The sequence below is a fragment of the Crocodylus porosus genome, unplaced genomic scaffold, assembly GCF_001723895.1.
Source record: "Crocodylus porosus isolate Cpor-Errol unplaced genomic scaffold, CroPor_comp1, whole genome shotgun sequence".
In the NCBI taxonomy this organism is placed as follows: domain Eukaryota; kingdom Metazoa; phylum Chordata; order Crocodylia; family Crocodylidae; genus Crocodylus; species Crocodylus porosus.
The window spans coordinates 7,213,362-7,232,880 of record NW_017728928.1 but is presented as its reverse complement, the minus strand read 5'-3'; the positions used below and the strand labels follow the sequence as shown (position 1 = coordinate 7,232,880).

The 19,519-nt window shown below is 44.9% G+C and overlaps 1 protein-coding gene across 1 annotated transcript in view; it reads left to right on the top strand.

The window, feature by feature from the left end:
• Positions 1-19,519, top strand: part of ANKFN1 (ankyrin repeat and fibronectin type III domain containing 1) — an 89,499-nt gene that overhangs the window by 52,176 nt on the left and 17,804 nt on the right. The window contains exons 7-9 of the mRNA XM_019542801.1: positions 4,112-4,209; positions 5,879-5,969; positions 12,585-12,692. Of these exons, the coding sequence (XP_019398346.1) occupies positions 4,112-4,209; positions 5,879-5,969; positions 12,585-12,692 (297 nt within the window). The remainder of the gene's footprint in view (positions 1-4,111; positions 4,210-5,878; positions 5,970-12,584; positions 12,693-19,519) is intronic.

Sequence of the window (19,519 nt, the reverse complement as noted above, 5' to 3'; positions counted from 1 at the left end):
TTTTGTTTTGTTTTATTTTATTTTACCTCTAAACCTATTATTCCAAAACTAAGATAAAAACCCTTCCAATGGGCAGTGTCTAAGTGTTACAAATTTAGGGGTGGACAAAATGCGGCCCAGGGGCCAAATGTGGCCCAGCAGGCCATTCTATCCGGCCTGTGGGGCCCCCCCCAAAATTAAGAAGATGAATATTTATCTGCCGCTGGCTGCCTGTCATGCGACCCTTGATGGCTTGCCAAAACTCAGTAAGTGGCCCTCCGACAGAAATAATTGCCCGCCCCTGTGTTACATGCTCAAAAGCAACATTATTTCTTTGGTGGCTCAGCAGCTAAGTAACAAAGTGCATATCTCAGTACAAACCCACAATCTGTGCAATACCCTTTGACATTGGAGGCTTAGTAACAAGCATAAGTGATGAAATTGTTCACCTCAAACTTTCAGTTATTGGGAAGGCAAAGCACATAAGAGTCTGGCCACGTTTTAGTTTGTGCCCTTATACAACCAGTGCATTAGAGACATTCTCCAGTGAGCAGATCCGCTTGGGTTTTGCAGCCTTTTTGCCCACCTAGAATGACATGCAGAAGCTGTAATGCAAAGAGGCATTGGGTTCTGCATCTCCTTGCATCTGTGTGGATGTTAGATTATAGCTGGGGCTTGTGATACAACATTAACACTCAATTTCCTTTTCAGTATCCTTCAGCGGAGTTCCTCCAGAAAGTTATCATAGTAGCAATGACTTCTGTTGTCATGCAGTACCTTTCTACAACATGCTACTTCCTGTTACCCATATTATGGTAAAAATAATCGTATTTAAATCAATGGTGCCAGATAGCTGTTCATTTCAACCAGGCTTTTTTGCACGGTAAAAATTATATAGCACAAAAGGGCTTACACAACTCGTCTCAGTGCACTCTGATAAGATGCGCCAATAAGCATCAGGATCTTGAATTATTTTTCTGTATTGTGGGCTTGATGCAGTGCCCATTGACGTCAATAGAATGGCTCCCCCTATAACTCGTATGGGATGTGGATTTGGCTGTATATTTTATAGTCCTACCATGTTACAATTTCTGTGCTACAGGCAAACTGGCTTCTTTTTGTTGAGACTGTGCAATGTGAAAATACTAAGAAGTAAACGAATAAGCCATAGAATAAAGTTAATTATGCAGTAAAATGATTTTAATGTGCGTCTCAGTTTCCTCATCAGTAAAATGGGGGAAATGATACCAAACTCCTTTGGAAGATCCTTGGAATCTGTTGATGAAAAGCTCCATATAAGAACAAAGTGGGGAAATTAGACTTATTTTTAGCTAGATAGCCATAGGGTAGAGATTGGCAGTGTGTGCAAAGTGAATACAGGGTCCATCATTTGCAAATTATTTTTCCCCATTTTAAAAACTGTGCTGTCTCTTGTGTCATCACCTTGTTTAGTAGACCTGATCAAAAATGTGAAAAACAGCTTGTTGAAATAAAGGCTGAGCAAATATATATACGCACAAACTGCACTGATGAAAATGTTCAGCAAAAAACTTCACGGAAAGGACTGGCATTCCATCAAAAATCAATATTTTTATGAAAAATGCACCCCAAAACTCACCATTTTGAAAATGTTAGATAGTTCTAATGACCTTTTTGCATTGAAATTTTGAAATAAAAATCATGCAAAACCACTCAACTCCATCTGTAGGGTAAAATATATATATTTTTAAAGCTCATGGGATATTTTTGCCACATATGAAGAGTGTTTCTGGCAGCATCTGAAATTCTGTTGAAACTGTCTTTGGCTTTACTACAGTGCTGGCATTTTCTTGCAAAGGTCCCACTCAAGAATGGGCCCCGGCATGCTCACTGATAGACACACACGTGCAAAAGATGCAGGACTCATTTATGCCAAAGCCTTTTTACATCACTCTGTCAATATATCTGGGCCTGAAGTGACCGCACATCTGTTTGCTAGCCGTTCAACAGCTGAGGAAGGGCTTCTCCAGTTGAAGAGAAAGGAGAAACATGCCCGAACTAGCAGCGTGATGCAGAGCAAGTGTCAGTCCGAAGTGATTTAATACAGCCGAGTTATAAAACCCTGAAAAAATCAAGGTTTACAATGGAAACTCTGACAGGCCGTCAAGTTACAGTGGCACTCGCAGGCCCTGCTGTAATTAAATCCTCAGCAAAAACTTCACAACATGCTGCAATAATAACCTTTAAATTTTCATAGTGGTGGATAGAGATAGCCCTGTGACTGCTGTTAAAGGCAGCAGTATTTAGGTAGTTATAATTTCCTAGTGTTTCAGGGGATTTTATCTAAAAGGGGCAATAGACAAAACCAATATGCTTTTCTTAGTGGCGAATGTTAAAGTGTTTCAGGACATACTTGTGCAATATGTGAGACTACAAGGTGCAGTCAGAAAGAAGGGGGAAAGCCATGCAGAGGGCAGAAAAGACACGCAAGCCCTTTGTTGTTCTGGTAACCCTGCAAAAGTACTGTGGAAACCCACCGCTGTGTCTGCTGAGCAGAAAATATTGTGAGAAATGTTCCTTTTTTCCCTAAATGCCAAAAGGGCACAGCCGACTTTGCCATTGAGACGTGTGAAAATTTCAAGCTCTGAAATCAAATACATCTTTAGTTAGTGCTTTGGTTTCAAAAGCTGAAGCTCTTGACAATTACACATGTGAAAACGATAGCCGCTGCGGGAAATTTTGAGGATCTAAAATGAAAGAAATCTCTGGGCCAAATCCATTATGTAAATGCGGACCGTCTATGCCATTCGTCCATGTTTACATGAGCATAACCGAGAGGAGAATTTGGTCTGTAACCTGCGATCTCCACAACGACTTGTTGAACTAGACCTCCAGGCCGACGGCTTGTCCACCACGTGGAGCCAGACGGGTTGTGAACAGACAAGCTATTAAATCCCAGAAACGTGAGTCTGCTGTAGTAACTGGCCCTATGCTACAACCAGGGAATTCGCCATTCCTAGCATATCACTTAAGAAAAATAGGCTGTTTCCCTGTCAGCAGTCACAATTCACCATTCACTTGTGCTCATTTGAAAACCGAATTCCTAGATCTGCCCGTCTCTAACTTAAAGTATTTTTGTGCTCCCATTCCCTTCGCAAGGCGTAAAAGGGGAAATGTTAATGGCAGTGGGGCTGATCTTGCCAGCTCTTCTGGTTGCGAGTACTTCAGGAAGGGCAGCCACATCCTTACATCTAAAGGATGGATCTGTCTGATTGCAAAGGACAGTTTAATGCAATGCTGCTTGATTTTTTTTTTTTTTCTCCCTCCGTAATGAATGTCCTGTCTTGTGGGTCTGTGCGACTTCTGTCATTATGCCACAGAAATCCTGCCTTGAGTAGGGGGCTGGACTAGATGTCTTTGCGAGGTCCCTTCAGCCCTACTTTCCTATGATCTGGTGCAGAGTACAGAATCAGAGTCCGCTGCAGTCAGACGTACAGATCTCTGCCCCGCTCTCGGCAGTACAAGGATGCAGCCGAGGTCCTGGGGCCCAGAAGCAGCAGCGACTTCTGGTTACCGCCACGATCGCAATTGTAATTAAGCAGCTGCCACTCTTTTTTTGCAGATGAAGTGGTTGCCCTGTTCACGCCACCCTCCTTATGCCACTGACCCCTATGGCATTGCCTTGATAGCCACGGGGGCTCTATGCAGGCCCAAGGGTCCACCCGTGTGGCTTTAGCAGCACAGCCGGAGGCTTTCTGTCCATTTGGATGTATAGGTTGGGTTACTTGGGCTTTCAGTTCTCCACACAAGCTCTCTTTCCTGCTGCTGTTTTTTCTTTAAAAGGAAATTGCTTAAATGACTGTAACTTGCATGCCAAAGCATTTTTAAACATACTTTTATGAAAAGCTTTTGAGCTATTTTTTCACACACGCACAGACAGACAGACACACACACACACACACACACACACACACACAATTGAGCACCATACAAAACACTGTGAATCATCATATGGTCTTGCTCTAGCCACATGGAGGAGTTAATCGGTAAATGGTGGGAGAAAAGGCAGCTACTTAATTTCCACGGTGATAAAATGCCTCAATTTTCTTTCCCTGAAATCTGATTTGCTTTTCTTTGGCTATTTATTTTCTAGTGGAATGGAGCTGCTCTGAAGACTTTTCTCCTTTGGCCGGGGAAATTATCATGGATAATCTTCAGTCTTTGAGGTGCATCATCACAGGCCTCAGAACGGTAAAGGCCAAATCATTAATTTAGATCTTTAACTCCCCCGGTGATATAAGGGCCCTGACATTTGTGTCCAGACCTCTTGGCAATAACAGCAGAGTACCATTCCTCTGGCAACAACTGCCCGTCATTAAGCATAATATGTCTGGTATCCATAATCTGGGAGTCACAGAGGAATAGACAAACAGCATGAACTGTTTTGTAAGTTGTCATGTTATGGGGAGATCAGAAAAGATTGGACTGAAAGCCCCTGCTCTCTGGATCACAGGATAATCTCAGTGCAGATCAAAGGCTCCTGAGTGATCCAGTCCTGACTCCATGTCTGATGGTTAAAATAACAAGTCTATCTCCTCCACCTCATCCAGGAACACAGTTGCTGACTGCTGTCTTTTTCTTTTTAAAGAGAGGATGTGTGTGTTTGTGCGGATAAGAACGGGGTTAGTGATGGAGAAAACTTTTCATGAATATTCGCATGGATTTTTACCGAGTCTAACTTCAGCCATGTGTCTATAACCCTGTTCTGCCAGGGTTTTTAGACCATTTGTAGAAGCAAATTTTGGTTCACAAATGCTGGCCTCATTCAGAAGTTGCACAAATATTTGTGCTGGAAGCCTTCTTTAAGGGCCCAATCCAAAGTTCACAAAAGTTTATAGGAGTCTTTCCATTGACTGAACTGGGTGTTGAATTAGAGATTTGGGTCAAAAAACCTTGGCCATTGGCCTGAAGCATAGGTTGGTACGGATATCTGACTGTGCCCTAAGGTTAAAATTCTTAAATAGGTTTGTGTGGGAGTTCAGGGATGGGCACAACATGAAAACTTCCAGCACCAGTTTGAGAAGAGATTGTTTTATTGAGTCGTTTGGTCTGGAGAGAGCTTTGATTTGAAGCCCGTTATTTTTCCAGGCTGGTGGGCTCTCGCTTGCATCTTCTACCTTTTCATTCTTACCAGCAGTATAAAGCAGCTTTACTAAAATACAAATCAGCTAAATGTGCAGTCACTTCCAAGAACGCATGTGAGGGCAGAACTTTGTTATACCTTTAGCTCCGCACAGGTATGCGGATGCAATATCTTTACAGGAACGGCAGGATTTTTAATAGGGCTCACGCTGGCTTACCTCCGCTTTCTTTGAAATCTCGTGGAGGAGAGAGCTTCGGTCCCTGCTCCTGTCACTGTTTGTGGTTCCTGCCAAGGCAGTGGGTAAATGGTGGAAATAATCGTGAGATCAGAGACTGAAACCCTGAATTCCCTCCTGCACACAGCGCGGCCTACGCACTTTGCTGCAGAGTTGTGCTCCTCCTTGCTCACTGGTTTTCCATGCCCCTGAATCTGACATGCTCTTCTGGGCAGCTTCAGCACAGAGGGAGGGAGTATCCTGTAGCCTGGAGGCTGGGATCTTCCCGTGGCAGGCAGGCAAGGATGCAGGGGTTGAATCCCTTCAATCCGCCGAGAGAATTGAACCCGTCTCAGTGCTATTCCTGCCCCAGGAAAGCTCTCCTAGCATGAGCCAATCCACACAGATGCATAAGGATACAAAACTGAGCAGAAGGAATTTCTCAAGTCATTAACTTAAGGCCATATCAGTTAAGATAGGTATGGCATGTTAGAGAAGCAAAGTGCAAAGAAATTAACATTTAAGGTTTAATGCATTTTGTTTCCATTTTTGTTCATTTGCAGGGCCAAAGGTATTATGTCCAAGTCTCTGCCTACAACATGAAAGGATGGGGTCTGTCCCAAGCCACTACTCCTGCCTCCGCTTCTCCGTCCAGTAGGTTATGAGCTGTTACATCCACTGTATTTGATTCCTAACTGCTGCTTTCTCAGAATCTGTCCCTTTTAAAAGTGAGGTTGTAAACATCCACTCGTCCAGGACCAAGGGCCAGGTGGGGAAGCCAGGTGGGAATGCAGTAAATGAAATATAAGTTCAGGCCCACAAACAAATACACACACGTACACACGCAGAGTGTGCGTGTATATATACAGAGAGAGAGAGAGAGAGAGTGTGTGTGTGTGTGTATTGGAATTTTCTTTGCTTGTTGCATATTATATCTGTGCGCGTGTGTGTAGATATATGGTAGGCAACTGTCAATCCTCTGGATCATGGTGTACACGTAAGAGGTCTAGTCAGATGCCTGATGAATCCATTTGTGGCTGACAAGGCCAATTCAAGAGCGACACAGCTTGTTACAAATTTCACAGATCCATACGTTGTCTGAGTTGGAGTCCAGAGTTTACAGGATGCTGCTTTCTTCTTTCTTGCTCTGCTTCCATCCTCTGGATCAAAGCCACTTCATGTTGAGCTGCACCCAGTGCCAGATGTTCCCACCAGATTGGGCAGGATTCTGCACACTCCTCCCAACTTTCTACATTGATGTCGAGCAACTTCATAGAATTTTTTCATGCATCGTGGTACCACCATAGAGGGCAACCCGACTTTCTAGAGCCATCTTGAATCTCACTATGCAAAATATTCTTGGGGATACGGTCTTCTCCCATTTCCCTGACATGGCCGATCCATCACAACCTTCTCTTCTTGATACAGTTTTCTACACGTGCCAGTCCTGTGCACTCCAGCACTTCGGTGTTTGGTATTCTGCTTTCCCACTTTATTTTCAGGATCTTACGCAGACACCTCATGTGGAAGCTGTTCAGTATCATGATAGGCCTACCATATGTAGTCCACATTTCTGAACCATAAAGCAGGGATGACAGCCCAATTCTCATAGATTTGCATCTTCACCTTAGCTGATAGTTTTCTGTTATTCCATGCGCAAAATTCTTAGCTGCTTGTCCATTTCTGTTAGTCAGCTCAGTCTGCAGGTCCAGATTCCTGCTGATTGTAGACTCCAAGTAGCAAAAACTGTCAATGACAAGAGATTTCTCCTCCAGAGTAATGTCAGGCACTGGTTCTTCCACCCCTTGGTACATAATCATAGTCTTCTTGAGACTAATTGCCATCCTGAAATTCTTGCATGATTCAGATAATATGCCCAAGACATTTTGCTGGGAAGATTCACTTTGGACAACCAAGAACACATCATCTGAAAACGGGAATTTTCTCAGGACCGGTTCTTTCACCTTGGTTTTCATGCTAAACCTTGAGATGTTGAAGCCTCCGTCTAGTCTGGTTCAAAGATAAATGCCATCATTGCTGTCTTTGAATGCATGAAGAAACAGTAATGAAAAGTAAATGTTAAGAAAAGTATGGAGGCTAAAATGCACACGTTTCACCCTGTTGTTTCGATGTCAGAGGAGTTTAATTCTTTATTATCATAATCTACATTTGCCTTCATACCTTGATGTAATGAGCAAGTTTATACATTTTGTGGGGGGACAACCCAGTTTCTCTGGAACAGAAAAAAGCCCTGTCTGTTGACTCTATTGAAGGCCTTCATCAGATTGATGAAGGCTATGTACAGTCGTATTCATTTTTCTCTACACTTCCCTTGCAGCTGTTGACTGAATATATCACATCAATGGTCGAGCATCCTGAGTGAAGGCCACCTTGACTTTCGGGATAGAGACTTTCACCTAGAGATTGTAGCCTAGGAGCATGATGCGAGTAACAATTTTTCCAGCCTTGCTGAACAGGAAAATACCTCTAGAGCTGTCACAGTCACTTCTATCCCCTTTGTTTTTGTGTAATTGTACAGACTGTTCATCTCCGAAATCTTGCGGTACTGCTTCCTCTTTCCAGCAAAGCAGAATAACAAAACATCATGGAGCTGTCCAAGTAATTTGTTGTTGGCGTGTTTGTACGTTTTAGCGGGCAAACAGTCGTTGCCAGATGCCTTGTTCCCAGGAATCAATTTAATGGCTTCCTCCAAATTGTCTGATGTAGGCTCATTGTCCAAATCCATCATAACTTTGAACTGCAGTAATCCTTCGAGCTCTTCAGGTTTGTGTGTGTGCGTGTATTCCACGTGTATATACACACATACAAATCTTTTTAATGTCCTTATGCTGTCTCCACTCCAACCATTTTTCCAATGTTTTGTCACTGTATTGTCTACCAAGGGTCTGATCCTGCAAGCACTTAAGCACACAAGGAAGGAATTTTACTTCACTGCCTTTCCATAGGCGTCTCTCCTGTGGAACATGGTATACTCGTAGGAAAGCAGGGCTGGAAGGGACTTCACCATGTCATCTAGCCCCTGGCATGAGGCAAGATCATCCCTGACTAAACCGTTAAAGCTGATCGTCTGTCCAGCCTGTTCTTGAAAACGTCCAAGGATGGAGATTCCCCAATTTCTCTAGCCTGTTCCAATGCTTGACCACCCTGGTATTCAGAAAGTTTTCCATAATCTCCAACCAAAATTTCCCCTGCCAAAGCTTGAGGCTGTTGCTCCTAGTCCTTTCCCACACAGCTACGAAGAAAAGTCCATCTCCATCTTCTTTGTAATTGCCCTTCATGTATTTGAAGGCGATTATCAAATCCCCCTCCGTCTTTTCTTCTCCAGACTAAATACCCCTGGTGCTTTCAGCCCTGCCTCATAAGTCTTGATAGTGTAAGATCATACTCTGAACTGCAAACTGGAAAGCAGTGATATCGCAGGCAATTATACACAGTGCATTGCACTGAAATATAAGCGCTGTGGGCCAGATCCTAAGGTGAGAACAGGTGTCAAGTCCCGCTGAAGCTGACGGGAAGTAAAATACTCACGCACCTCCAGGTTTGCAGGATCAAGCCCTGAAATAGTAGCTAGAATTTTCCAAACAAGGCTGAAACCTTCCTTCCTTTTCAAAGGCCATGACGTGTTTTGTGGCATCCCGTCTGGGATACAATTTTATTTTTACAACGTTTTAACCTATCACAATGGCATCCTATTGTTAGTAACTCTTCCTGGCTAAGTCTTTGCTGTTGACTTGGCTAGGCACGTTGCAGCTTCCCTTGTATTGGTTAGTGCAGTAAAGTTTTTTTTACTTTATTGCATTAGCACTTGCTTTTATTGAGCTAATGTAACAATTTAATAAGCTTGAATGCTAATGTGAGAAAATCAAGGTAGCCGAGAGTGTTACAGTGAGTTGGGGGTTGGCGTCCTCATCCTGATGAAGTCCTGTTTTCTAATTGTGGACCAAATTTTGTTGTGGCTTAACCCAGAGTGGATCCAGGGTTCCTCTAATTAAATCTTCTGTCTGAGTGTACAAGGATAAAATCCTACTCTAACTGACACTCCCCTGCATGGAGGTGCTCTGGATTTGCACAGCTATAATTGTATACAATTTGGCCCCCAGCATCTCAGAAGTCCTTGACACCTTAAGGAAGAAACTATCTGTTTTACAGGAGTTTGGTGTCAGTCAGTGGAAAACACACCCTGCAGATCAGGGAGTCCTAGGCAAGGCAGGTTGCAACCTGTTATGAGATTGAAGTATTGCAGACATTGCATTGTCCTGCTCTTTGGAGAATGCCACTGTCTTCATATTCGCTCCTCAGCCTTTTCCAAATGTTCAGCCAGATTTAACCAGAATCCTACAGCCTCTGCTGCAGCCTCCGGCTGAGTATAGGTGTCCTGGAGGCCCAGGAAACAGTGTGTGTAGTACAGGACTGATGGCAACATCTGAGGATGTGCGCTTGGGCTCGTGGAAGTATATGCATCTCTGATTTAGTGAATCCACAAGCTGCATCTCTACCCTCTCTGACTTCAGACTTGCATGGCTAACTACCTCTCTCTGCTCATAGTACAGGAGCTGGTGTAAGACTGATAGAAGCAGACTTCCACTGTTCTCCCTTGCAGCTCCCACTAAGGGTCAGGTGTGTAGGTCTGAATGACCTGGCTCGGGTCCTGAAAGCAGTCTGGTCGCTTTAGTGTGATGCCCTAAGAAGCTGTGGTTGGGAGCTCGGGGGAAACTCTGTGCTAACCCGGCTGTCAAGCTCTGGTCCCCGGCCTTGACTGTACAGACCCAACTCGGATATATCTGCGTGACATTGCGCTCTGCAGTTCGGACACCCATAAAGCTAATGCCACTCTGGCCCCTGGAAGAGCCTCGTGACATTCGGGCCATGTTTGCCTGTCTCCTCCCAGGCTGTGCCGTCTGTGACATGAGGGCCACAACAGCATTTGGGACATATGCAGCAAGTGATAGCAGGGCTACTTTTATGAGGCAAGCCAAGCCTTTGCAGTGAGGCATGCGAGAACAGTAGTAGCTGTGCACACATGGGAATTTATGCTGGGTCTCTGTGTGGCAAAGAGCAGTATTTCATCATGGCCATATATGTATGTTTTCTTCATCAGTGAGCATGGTAGCATTAAGCAAGTCCAGATCGCTGCGTATAGCTGGCAAGTCTGCGGTATTTTCATTAAGTATCCTTAGTGACACATACTTAAGCTTTTCAGTGAGCAAGACCCTTACAGCCTGAATTTAAATTCTTTTTTTAGGCAGCATTAACATCAGAACTTCAGCTTGAAATGCCACAGGCTATTTGCTCTGTTACTGGGCATCTGCTGTCTGCAGAACTTATTCCTGCGGGAAAAGCCTCGTCCAGGGCGGCTGCCTTCACTTTGGGTTATAAAAGTAACTCACAGACTCTGCTCTTGGCAAGAGCTGTGCAACTCCAGGACTGCTCAGGTATAAATGAGCAGAATTTGGCCCTCAGCTGTCACTTGCATTTAAACCACTTCACGTGCCATAAAACCATTTATAATGATGGCTAGAAGAATATATTAGCAGCATGGGCGACTGGTGCCTCCCGATCACCAGATCGCCAGCGCGGGGAGGGTCCCCCAGCAGCCGATCGCCGAGCCAGCGGTGAAACTGGAGGTGCACTTCTGGTTTTGGGGCTGGCGCCTCCAGGGGCTGCGCGGCCAGTCTCAGGGGGTGCACATGCACCTGTGTGCATGCCCTACACATCACCAATGGCTAGCAGGTTTATAGATCCAGGGCCCAATCCTGAATCCCCCGCTGGCACTGAGCAGCCATAGATTCAGTGAGTCCTCCCAACTGGAGGTCCCTCTTGCATGGAGGCTCAATGAGTGCGGGACACAATGCACCCCGCCCCAGACACTCAGGAGTGAAGGTCCTTATTCTCGTTCTGGGGGAATAAAAGGAGAAGCGGGATACACAGAAGACTGCTGTGCTCTGGCAGTCCTTGGCCGGCAGATGTGCCAAGCTTGGTATGGTTTGTCCAGCTAATCCGCGCTGCGCTCCTCATCCATCCCTGCATAGCTTGTCCTCAGTGGACCATGCTGATAATTGACCTCTCAGTGTAGGACAGATGCTGTGCTGCTGTTGACACCCACCACAGTACATACCCTGAGGGACAGGCCTTCTAGGCCTTGAGCACTGTAGCAGTACCACCTGGCCATTAAAACCATCCTGGCATGGGGCTTGTTATCACTGTAGCAAGCATAATACAAGGAAGAAAAAGGCATCTTTATACCTGCTGGCATAGGAAGGCCCTTGGACTGGGCTTGCCCCATAAACAAGCCCTGTATATTTAGCGAGTGAGCAAACAGTCTGTTGGTGGCTCTGAATCTGTACGTGCCCCCGTGCCAACAGAGGAGAGGCAGGCGGGTGTGCTTCATGGGGGAGATGGGGAGAGCTTATTATTTCTTTTGCTTTCTAAAAAGTGAAAACAACTTCTGAAACGATGTCATTTGAAAGCGCGAATCTCCTGTGTGCTGCAAACTCAGCAGCCTGGCTGATCTGGGCTGAGAGCACGAGAAGACTTGAGCAGCTTGTGCTAGCAGGTTTTATTAAGACTGAGAACATAGCCAGAAGCCAGTGAGAGCATGCAAGCAAAGCCTTTTTTTTTTCCCAGACTGAAGGTGTTTGGGGGAGAAACTGTGGCTCCTTGTCTTACCAGGACAGTGCCTGGCACAGTCAGTGCCACGGGTGGCAGTGCAGGGGTTCCCCACCATGCATGGACCAAACTGGTATGAATGGTCCCACAGAGACGGGACTCAGCTGTGGGGAAGCAAGGTTCAACTCTCCTCCCTGCAATCGTTTTCCTGCATGACTGTGATAACATTATTTATCCTCTGTGTGCCTCCGTCCCTGCACTGTAAAAGGGAGATAAAAGCGCTTCCCTACCACACCGGGGCATTGGGAGGGTGACACATTAATGACTGAGAAGCACTGACCAGAGTAATGGGAGCCACATAGGAGATCTGACAGACACTGTCCAGCTGTCACAACAGAAGCTCCCGGGAGCTGCTCAGATTTGAACAGGTACCTACCTATATATTAATATTATCACCTGGTTTGCAGAGGAAGGTTATCGTGTAAGCAGCAGCAACAGACTTAAAAGCAGCTGCTGTTTCCGCCTGCCTGCGTACATGCAAATGTCTTCTGAAGCTCAGGACTATTAGAAGCGAGAAAACCATTTAAAACTCCCTTTCCTGTCCCTTTACACTTAGTTCTGCTTGGTCCTTTTGTTCACCAGACTGGAAAGACTGCGATGGAAGAGACCCTCGACACAGGGGACACACTGAAGCCCTGGAACATCTCCTTCAGCAGGTCCGAGCGTCTCATCAGCATTACAGCTGCAGAGGTAAGGATAACATATCTGTGCGGTAGGCACCAGCCGAAGCCTCTGTGGCGCCTGTAATTTTAGCAGTTTCCTAACTAGGTCATACCTTCTCATTCATCAGGCAAAGAAAGATATTAATATTGGCCCATCTGGAATCACTTTAGTGCGCTATCTTGCTTTTAACCCTTAAAATAAGCAACCCACTTTTAAAGCCAGCAGCCACACAAATCCTCCCTCCCCCTTATATTCCACACACGTATTTAATTGTTTTCCCTGCATTTCATGCAAGACTCCATGAAAATGTTACAAGGATCTTTCTCTCTCCCCCCCCCAAAAAAAAACCCCAGTTAAAGTTAACAAATGTTTTGGATCAACAGAGAGGACCTGGCAACATCCAAATGGAAGGCACTGCATATTCTAGCAAAGGTGGTGCCGATGTGTAATGAAAAATAGTTGCACTATCCTGTGTGAAGGCAAGTTTGCTACATTTTCTAATGGAAAAAACCTAAATCTGGGAGAGGGTTCGAATCTCAGCCACTCATGTGCTCTTTCATTCATGGGTCTGTGATGGCTCGCAGGCTGCAGCAGCTACTTAGCGTTCTTTAGAAAGCATTTGAAATGCCCTTATTCTATGTGGGCTGTAGAAATATTACTATTTGGGGGGTTTTCAGCTAAGATTTCTGACCGGAATAATGCCTAATGGCAAAGGAACTTGGTTTAAAAGGAAGAATCAAACTGCCACGAAGCTATCGTTTTTCTTTGCTGGTTTGCCTGTTATATTCCAAACTGCGACAAGCAATTTAAGTACGTAAGGCTGAAATCATCGGGCTAAAATTGATAGATTCGGCTTCAGTTCTTCGTATGCAGATATTCCACAATCATGATGATCAAAGGTCTGCCAAAGCCCAGTTGTAACTATGGCAACTTAAACTATGGTCATTTGGACAGGGAAAAGAGATATTGCAAGGAAAGCACATGTTTCTCTCATTAGGATTCACACAAACATGAATATTTGTAGGGAATTTTGGAAAGGAAGCTGGAGGTAGCACATTACGGCTCTTAAACAGGTTCCTTCCTATGTGATTATCTGGTAGGGCATTTTGTTATGGTACCATTTCCCTCCTCCTGAGAGGTAGCGCACATCCAGGCCCTTCCAGATCAGCCTCCTCATCAAAGAATAGTGAGTGATGTGACGGGAATGACACCTGGACTCCAGTCTAGGGACAAAAATGCTCACCAACAACGTGCAGGCAATTCTTTCGGGAGTCTCCAGTTCGACGTGGGGGAGAGCTTCGCCAAGAATTGAGAGCCTCTGCCACTCTTCTTACATGTCCCCTGATCTTGAATTTTAAAAGAGCAAAAACCCTAACACCATTGTAGCAATCTTCCAAAGACTGAACATTTTCTCACACACTTACAAAAAAACAAAAAACCAACCCCAAAACCCCTTAGAAGATGATGGGTAGCAGTGCCACCTGGTGGTGCCTATCATAACAATATTTTTGCTTTGGTCATGTGAAATTCATTCCTCGTGCCATTAGATATGTGGCTGAATCCGCATCGTACCATTACGAAGGGCCTTCTCGATGCACGTTAGAGGCGTAGCTAAGCCGTGCAGTTGACGTGATCCCTATCATGAGAAAATAGAGCTGAAAAGGACCTTGGCAGGTTATCTAGTCCAACCCCTTGCTCAGGACAGGAGCATCGCTGTCAAAACCACCAGAAATGAGTGTTTGTCTAACCTGTTCTTAAAAGCTTTGGAAACGACCGACACACACAAGGACCCGACACAATACCTGAAACATCACAAGTGCCCTTTAACTTGCCACAGATAAAGCTGAGGTTGAGGCCACTGTCAACATCCTGCTACACTGAGGGGTGGAAGTAGTTGATTAAAATATACTCAAGAGATCCAAAGAAGAGGACCATACCCCACACTGCAGGGGAAGACAAAAAAAAACTCCAAGTCTGTGCCAATAGTTTAGTAGTTTTGTGAAACGTTGGGAAACTGGAAACATTTTTGCATTGAAAAGGGGAGAAGGAATCACAACGTTACTTCTCCTCTGAAATTTGCAGCTGGGAAGTGTCAATGTGAACTGAAAGCTAGGAGTGTTTTTGGTCCAGGGAGGATGACTGGCTAGTGGGTGGAGCACAGGGCCAGAAGGATCTCATGATTTAATTGTTTCCAGTCATGTAAAACTTTGTGAAGTCGAACTTCTGCTAGCATAAATCAACACCACTGCAGAGTTGTCCATGGACCTCTTCCATTTTACACCAACGGAAGGATCTGACCTGTTATTTAGGCTTCACAGCACTTTTGTCGATAAGAGTCACACTCAACTTTCTGACCCTTTGGGCCACATCAGAGGTGTGAGGCCAGTCCATGGGCCAGACCTGGCATGCAGAGCTGGCCCATGAGTGCAACCCAGCTGCCCCCTCCCACTAGATTGATCCACTCGGCAGCTCAAGCCCATACAATGGCCTACTGGGAGTTGGTGCAATCTGGTGTGCAGGGCCATGTCATCTGACCTGTGGGTCCAGGAATTATGGCAGAAGGGGAGCTTCAGTAAACACTGCCACTGCTCCCCAGCCGCCAAACTTTCAGACCTGCAGGGAACCCCTCTGGCCAGGAGACGTGGCCTCATAAGCCAAACCTGGCCCTCCAGCAAGAGGTTGAGCAGCCCTGTGCAAGTAAATATTGGTATCTCATCTCTCAGATGAAGAGGCTGAGGCTTAGGATGGTTTCAGGACTGAGTCCGTATCAGGATACTGGTCTTCTGAAACAGCCCTGTGCCAAATCTGCCATGGGCAACTGGTGCCTCCTGAGTCTGGGGAGGCACCCACAGAAGCCAGTGCCAGCAGCAGGGTTGGGGCTGGCAAATACCCACAGATGTTGGTGGTGGCAGCGGGACTGGGGCTGGCAAGCACCCGCAAAAGCCACCAGTGGTGTCAGTGGTGGGAATGGCCCTGTCGGGGGGACACGTGCCCCCCCCCCATAACCCGTCTAGCAGTTGCCTATGAAATCTACTACACCACATAGTACCCCTCAGGCTAAATGCTTATACTCATGATCCTCAGCTGGTTTCAATCACCACAGGTCCATAGAGTGCTACAACGCCTTACTAGTGTTCATCAGCTAAGGACCCAATGGAGTGCGCCTATTTTCTCCACTGTTTGTGAGGCACAACTAAACAACGGGCCAGAATCAGATCCCAGACCACTGTTTTTATCCTGTGTGAATCTTATCACGTACACTGGTTTAAGTAAGAGGGAGATCAGGGCCAGTGTTTAGTGAGCAGTAGAGTTAACATGAGACAATGACCAAGGAAGGATTCGAAGTGGGGCCCTCTTGGCCCCTGCCCTCGCATACAGAAATGCTGCCTCTCTGGGGAGGAGCATGCATGCCTCATCCTCCCTCTGAGTGCAGGGAAGGGGTATTGGAAGTGTGGAAAGACAGGCCAGAGACGATGAGTGGCTTGGTTGATGGGCTGACCAAAACCCCACTTATAAAAGGAGCTCAAGAGCAGCAGCTGCTCCAATGTCGCAGCTGGACAAGAGAGGATTAAATTCCCCAGTTTCCGTTGAGATCCCCTGCGCAAAGTCTGCTCGCTTGGGCTGTGCAGGGAAGCCCAGACCTTGTTCGTTTGTGTGGCCCAAAGCATTTCAGATGCTGAAGGAAACAAGCTCCCAAGAACACCAGGAAGGATACATAGGAATGTACAGTGAGTTCAAGAGGTTTGGGAATTAGATCAGCTGTTGCTTTTGAACCTGCTCTGTGAAATGATGAATTATCTCAGGGAATCGCTTAGGAAGCTTCGCTTTCATATGTTTAATCTTCTGGAAAACCGTGATGATTACAAACAACAAAGTCATCCATTTGTCTTCATAATACCGTGCTGCAGAATAGCAGAACCAAGTTACTCCAATTACAAGTCCTGGCAACACTTCAAATGTATTTTTTTTTTAAGTATTTTTTTCTCTGCCAATCATTCATTCCAAACAAATTTTGTGCAGATTAAGTAATTATGTGATGCTTTCTTAAGAGGGGAACCCGCACCTTCATTGAAATGCTTCCCAAATATTTTCTTTCTGAGCCTTACTTGTAAATGTATTTTATTGGACAAGTCAGAAATTAATTTTGAAAATTAGCTTGAGAGTCATTTGATTCATAAGCAGGAAAACCTGTTTTTACTACATTTACCAAAGAGAGAGGACTTTGATTTCACAGACCATTTTAAAAGTTTATATGGAATAAATAATTAGCATTAATATGCAGTAATAAAACTCACAGGCTTATGCTGTTCTGTGAGCTGAGAATTACAGATGGAAGATTTTAAGGCCGAAAAGAACGATTATGATCACTTCTTTGGATCTTCTGCATCTGACCCAAGCCCTACAACCTCACCCAGTAAATTCCTGCTTTGAGCTCATAACTTCTGCTTGAGCTATAGCATCCCTTTTAGGAAGATACCCAGCTTTGATTTATGAACTGAATACGGTAAAGAATCTACTATGTCTTGGATAAGTTGCTCCCGTGGTTATCTGCCATCCACGCTAACAAGCTGTAGCCTTATTTCTCATCTGAATGTATGTGGCATCAACGTCCAACCGTGAGATCTTTTTTCACAAAGGGGAAAATCCAGCTTCATACACAGCGTCGGTGCAAAGTCCAATCTTCACTTCTGCCCCCAAAAAGGGTTGAAGTGGGTTCACAGTGGTGTACAGGTGTCAGGCTAACCTCTTCCTCGCTGAATGCCACCCAGAGTGACTAGAGCTGATAGGCAAGCCCAGGGATTATTAGGGGTGAGATTTTCCTCTCTCACTGGTTTTACACTGTTCGGTTCACTTCTGTGGACCAGTCATGGGAGTGATACGCCCTTTTCTAGCCATGGGATTATAGACCACCCAGCCCTTTCTATCCATTCTTCCCCAGGAAAACAGCAGACTACATCACAGATTCTTCCAGAGCCCAGTGCTCCCACTCCTGTCCAGGAAGGGCCCGTGTGCAGTTTTCTCCTATCCCTCCACAGGCCTATTTATCTCGTTCTCTATATATACCCCTTGTATTTGGGAAACAACAAAGATACTTTTATATGTCCGGCGTAAAAAGAGAGAACCTGCAAAAATCATAAATTTACCCTTGGAATGATCTGCTCGACGCTATCTCAGTGCTGAGGTTTGTAATCTAAACCCGGTCGCTACCACCCCCCTCATCTCGTCTAGTAAGTGTTGGCTCGAAGGCTCAACACTCGATTACCTTATCATTTATTAAAACCGGCTTGTTTTGCTACTGCTGATATTTTACAATCCCGGGCAATTCATGTTATTTATTAGTTAATTAAATAACAGACTGTTAAAATTCCATTTCTTGTGGATCCAAATTATCCTCTAATCCCAGCTCTGCTTTTCTGGCTTCTTACTTAGACAAGACTGTAAAACAAAAGCAAAGAACAATGTGGGGAAGTTTATGGTCCTTAGTGTAGTTTTACGTTTTTTATTTTGTGCTCTTGGCATATAAGAAGCTGTGGACTGAATCCAAACCACTGAATAGCCCAATAGCGTATATTTTCACATTTAACGTGCCCTATTATTTTAGTGCTGTAATCTCTGGGTGTTTTATGTGGAGTTATGTTGCTGTGCCTTTAGCAACTCAGACTTTCCTCCCCCCATATACAAGAGAAAATCTAACTTGCATAATTAGGCTGGAAATAGTATTCCTAAACTGGTCCGAGTCAAGGAGGAGGGGAATTGAGACATGCATTTACCATTTGGTTTACATTAGGGTGCTGCACTGAAGTAGCCTCACAGGAAGGTAAGAATGAGCCGTGTAAATGTTCTCCAGATATTTGCTTTCTAATGGAGGGCAGGTAGAGCCAACATTTGAAAGGGGTGAATACTGAAGAGAGAGTGAGGGGTGTAACTCAAAATAAAAGGGATAACGTCGAGGAACAAAACCTGGAAGATTAGTATCAAGAAAGAAATATAGAGGGAGTCAGAGAGAAGGAATGCACTTGTCATTATGGCTTTGCTTGAGGCATTTAAACCAGGGCTAGACCATGGGAGAAAATACCATTGAGAACGATACTGCACTGGAAAGAAAACAGATTTGGTGATCTAATAAGTCTTTCCCGTGTCTGAATTGTCTGATTCTATAATAATTTCACCTCCACTAGAAGCGTGTTCTCTTTGTGCTCGCTGTTCAGCAGAGCAATAATTATGCTAACAATGTGTCTTCTTTCTGTGGTCTTCAATGTGCAAATTATGGTGCAGATTTATTCATCGTTTAAAAAATATGTTGAACACTTACACAGATGGGGTTTTGACAAGAACAAATTTAGAAGTTCTTTAAATGTTCAAACTTAGAACTTGCTAAGGAGACACAGTCAGACACCTCCTATTTAGCAGTAATGGTCCAAGGGAAATATGTTACTCTGGGAACATTCAAGGAGACGGATTAGCAACATGCTGCAAGTAGGTTTCTGTAAAGACCTGGGAAGATAATAGGCTTTTCCAACTGAGATAAGTTAACCTCCAGATATTTGGAGGCTCAAGCATGCTTATCCTTACATCCCCTGAATGATTCCCCTGAATGATTGGAGCATCTTGGCCCTACAGGATGTCATTTCACAATTACATTTTTCTGAGCATCTTTCTTTCCAGGTCAACCAGTAATATCCTAAGACAGGTGGCCAGCCTGCAGCACGTGTACCACAAGAGGTCAGGAAAACAGATCTTACGATGACAGGCTGAGAGCCATGGGACTCTTTAGCCTGGAAAAGCGCAGGCTCAGGGATGATCTGGTGGCCACCTATAAGTTTATCAGGGGTGACCACCAGGATCTGGGGGAA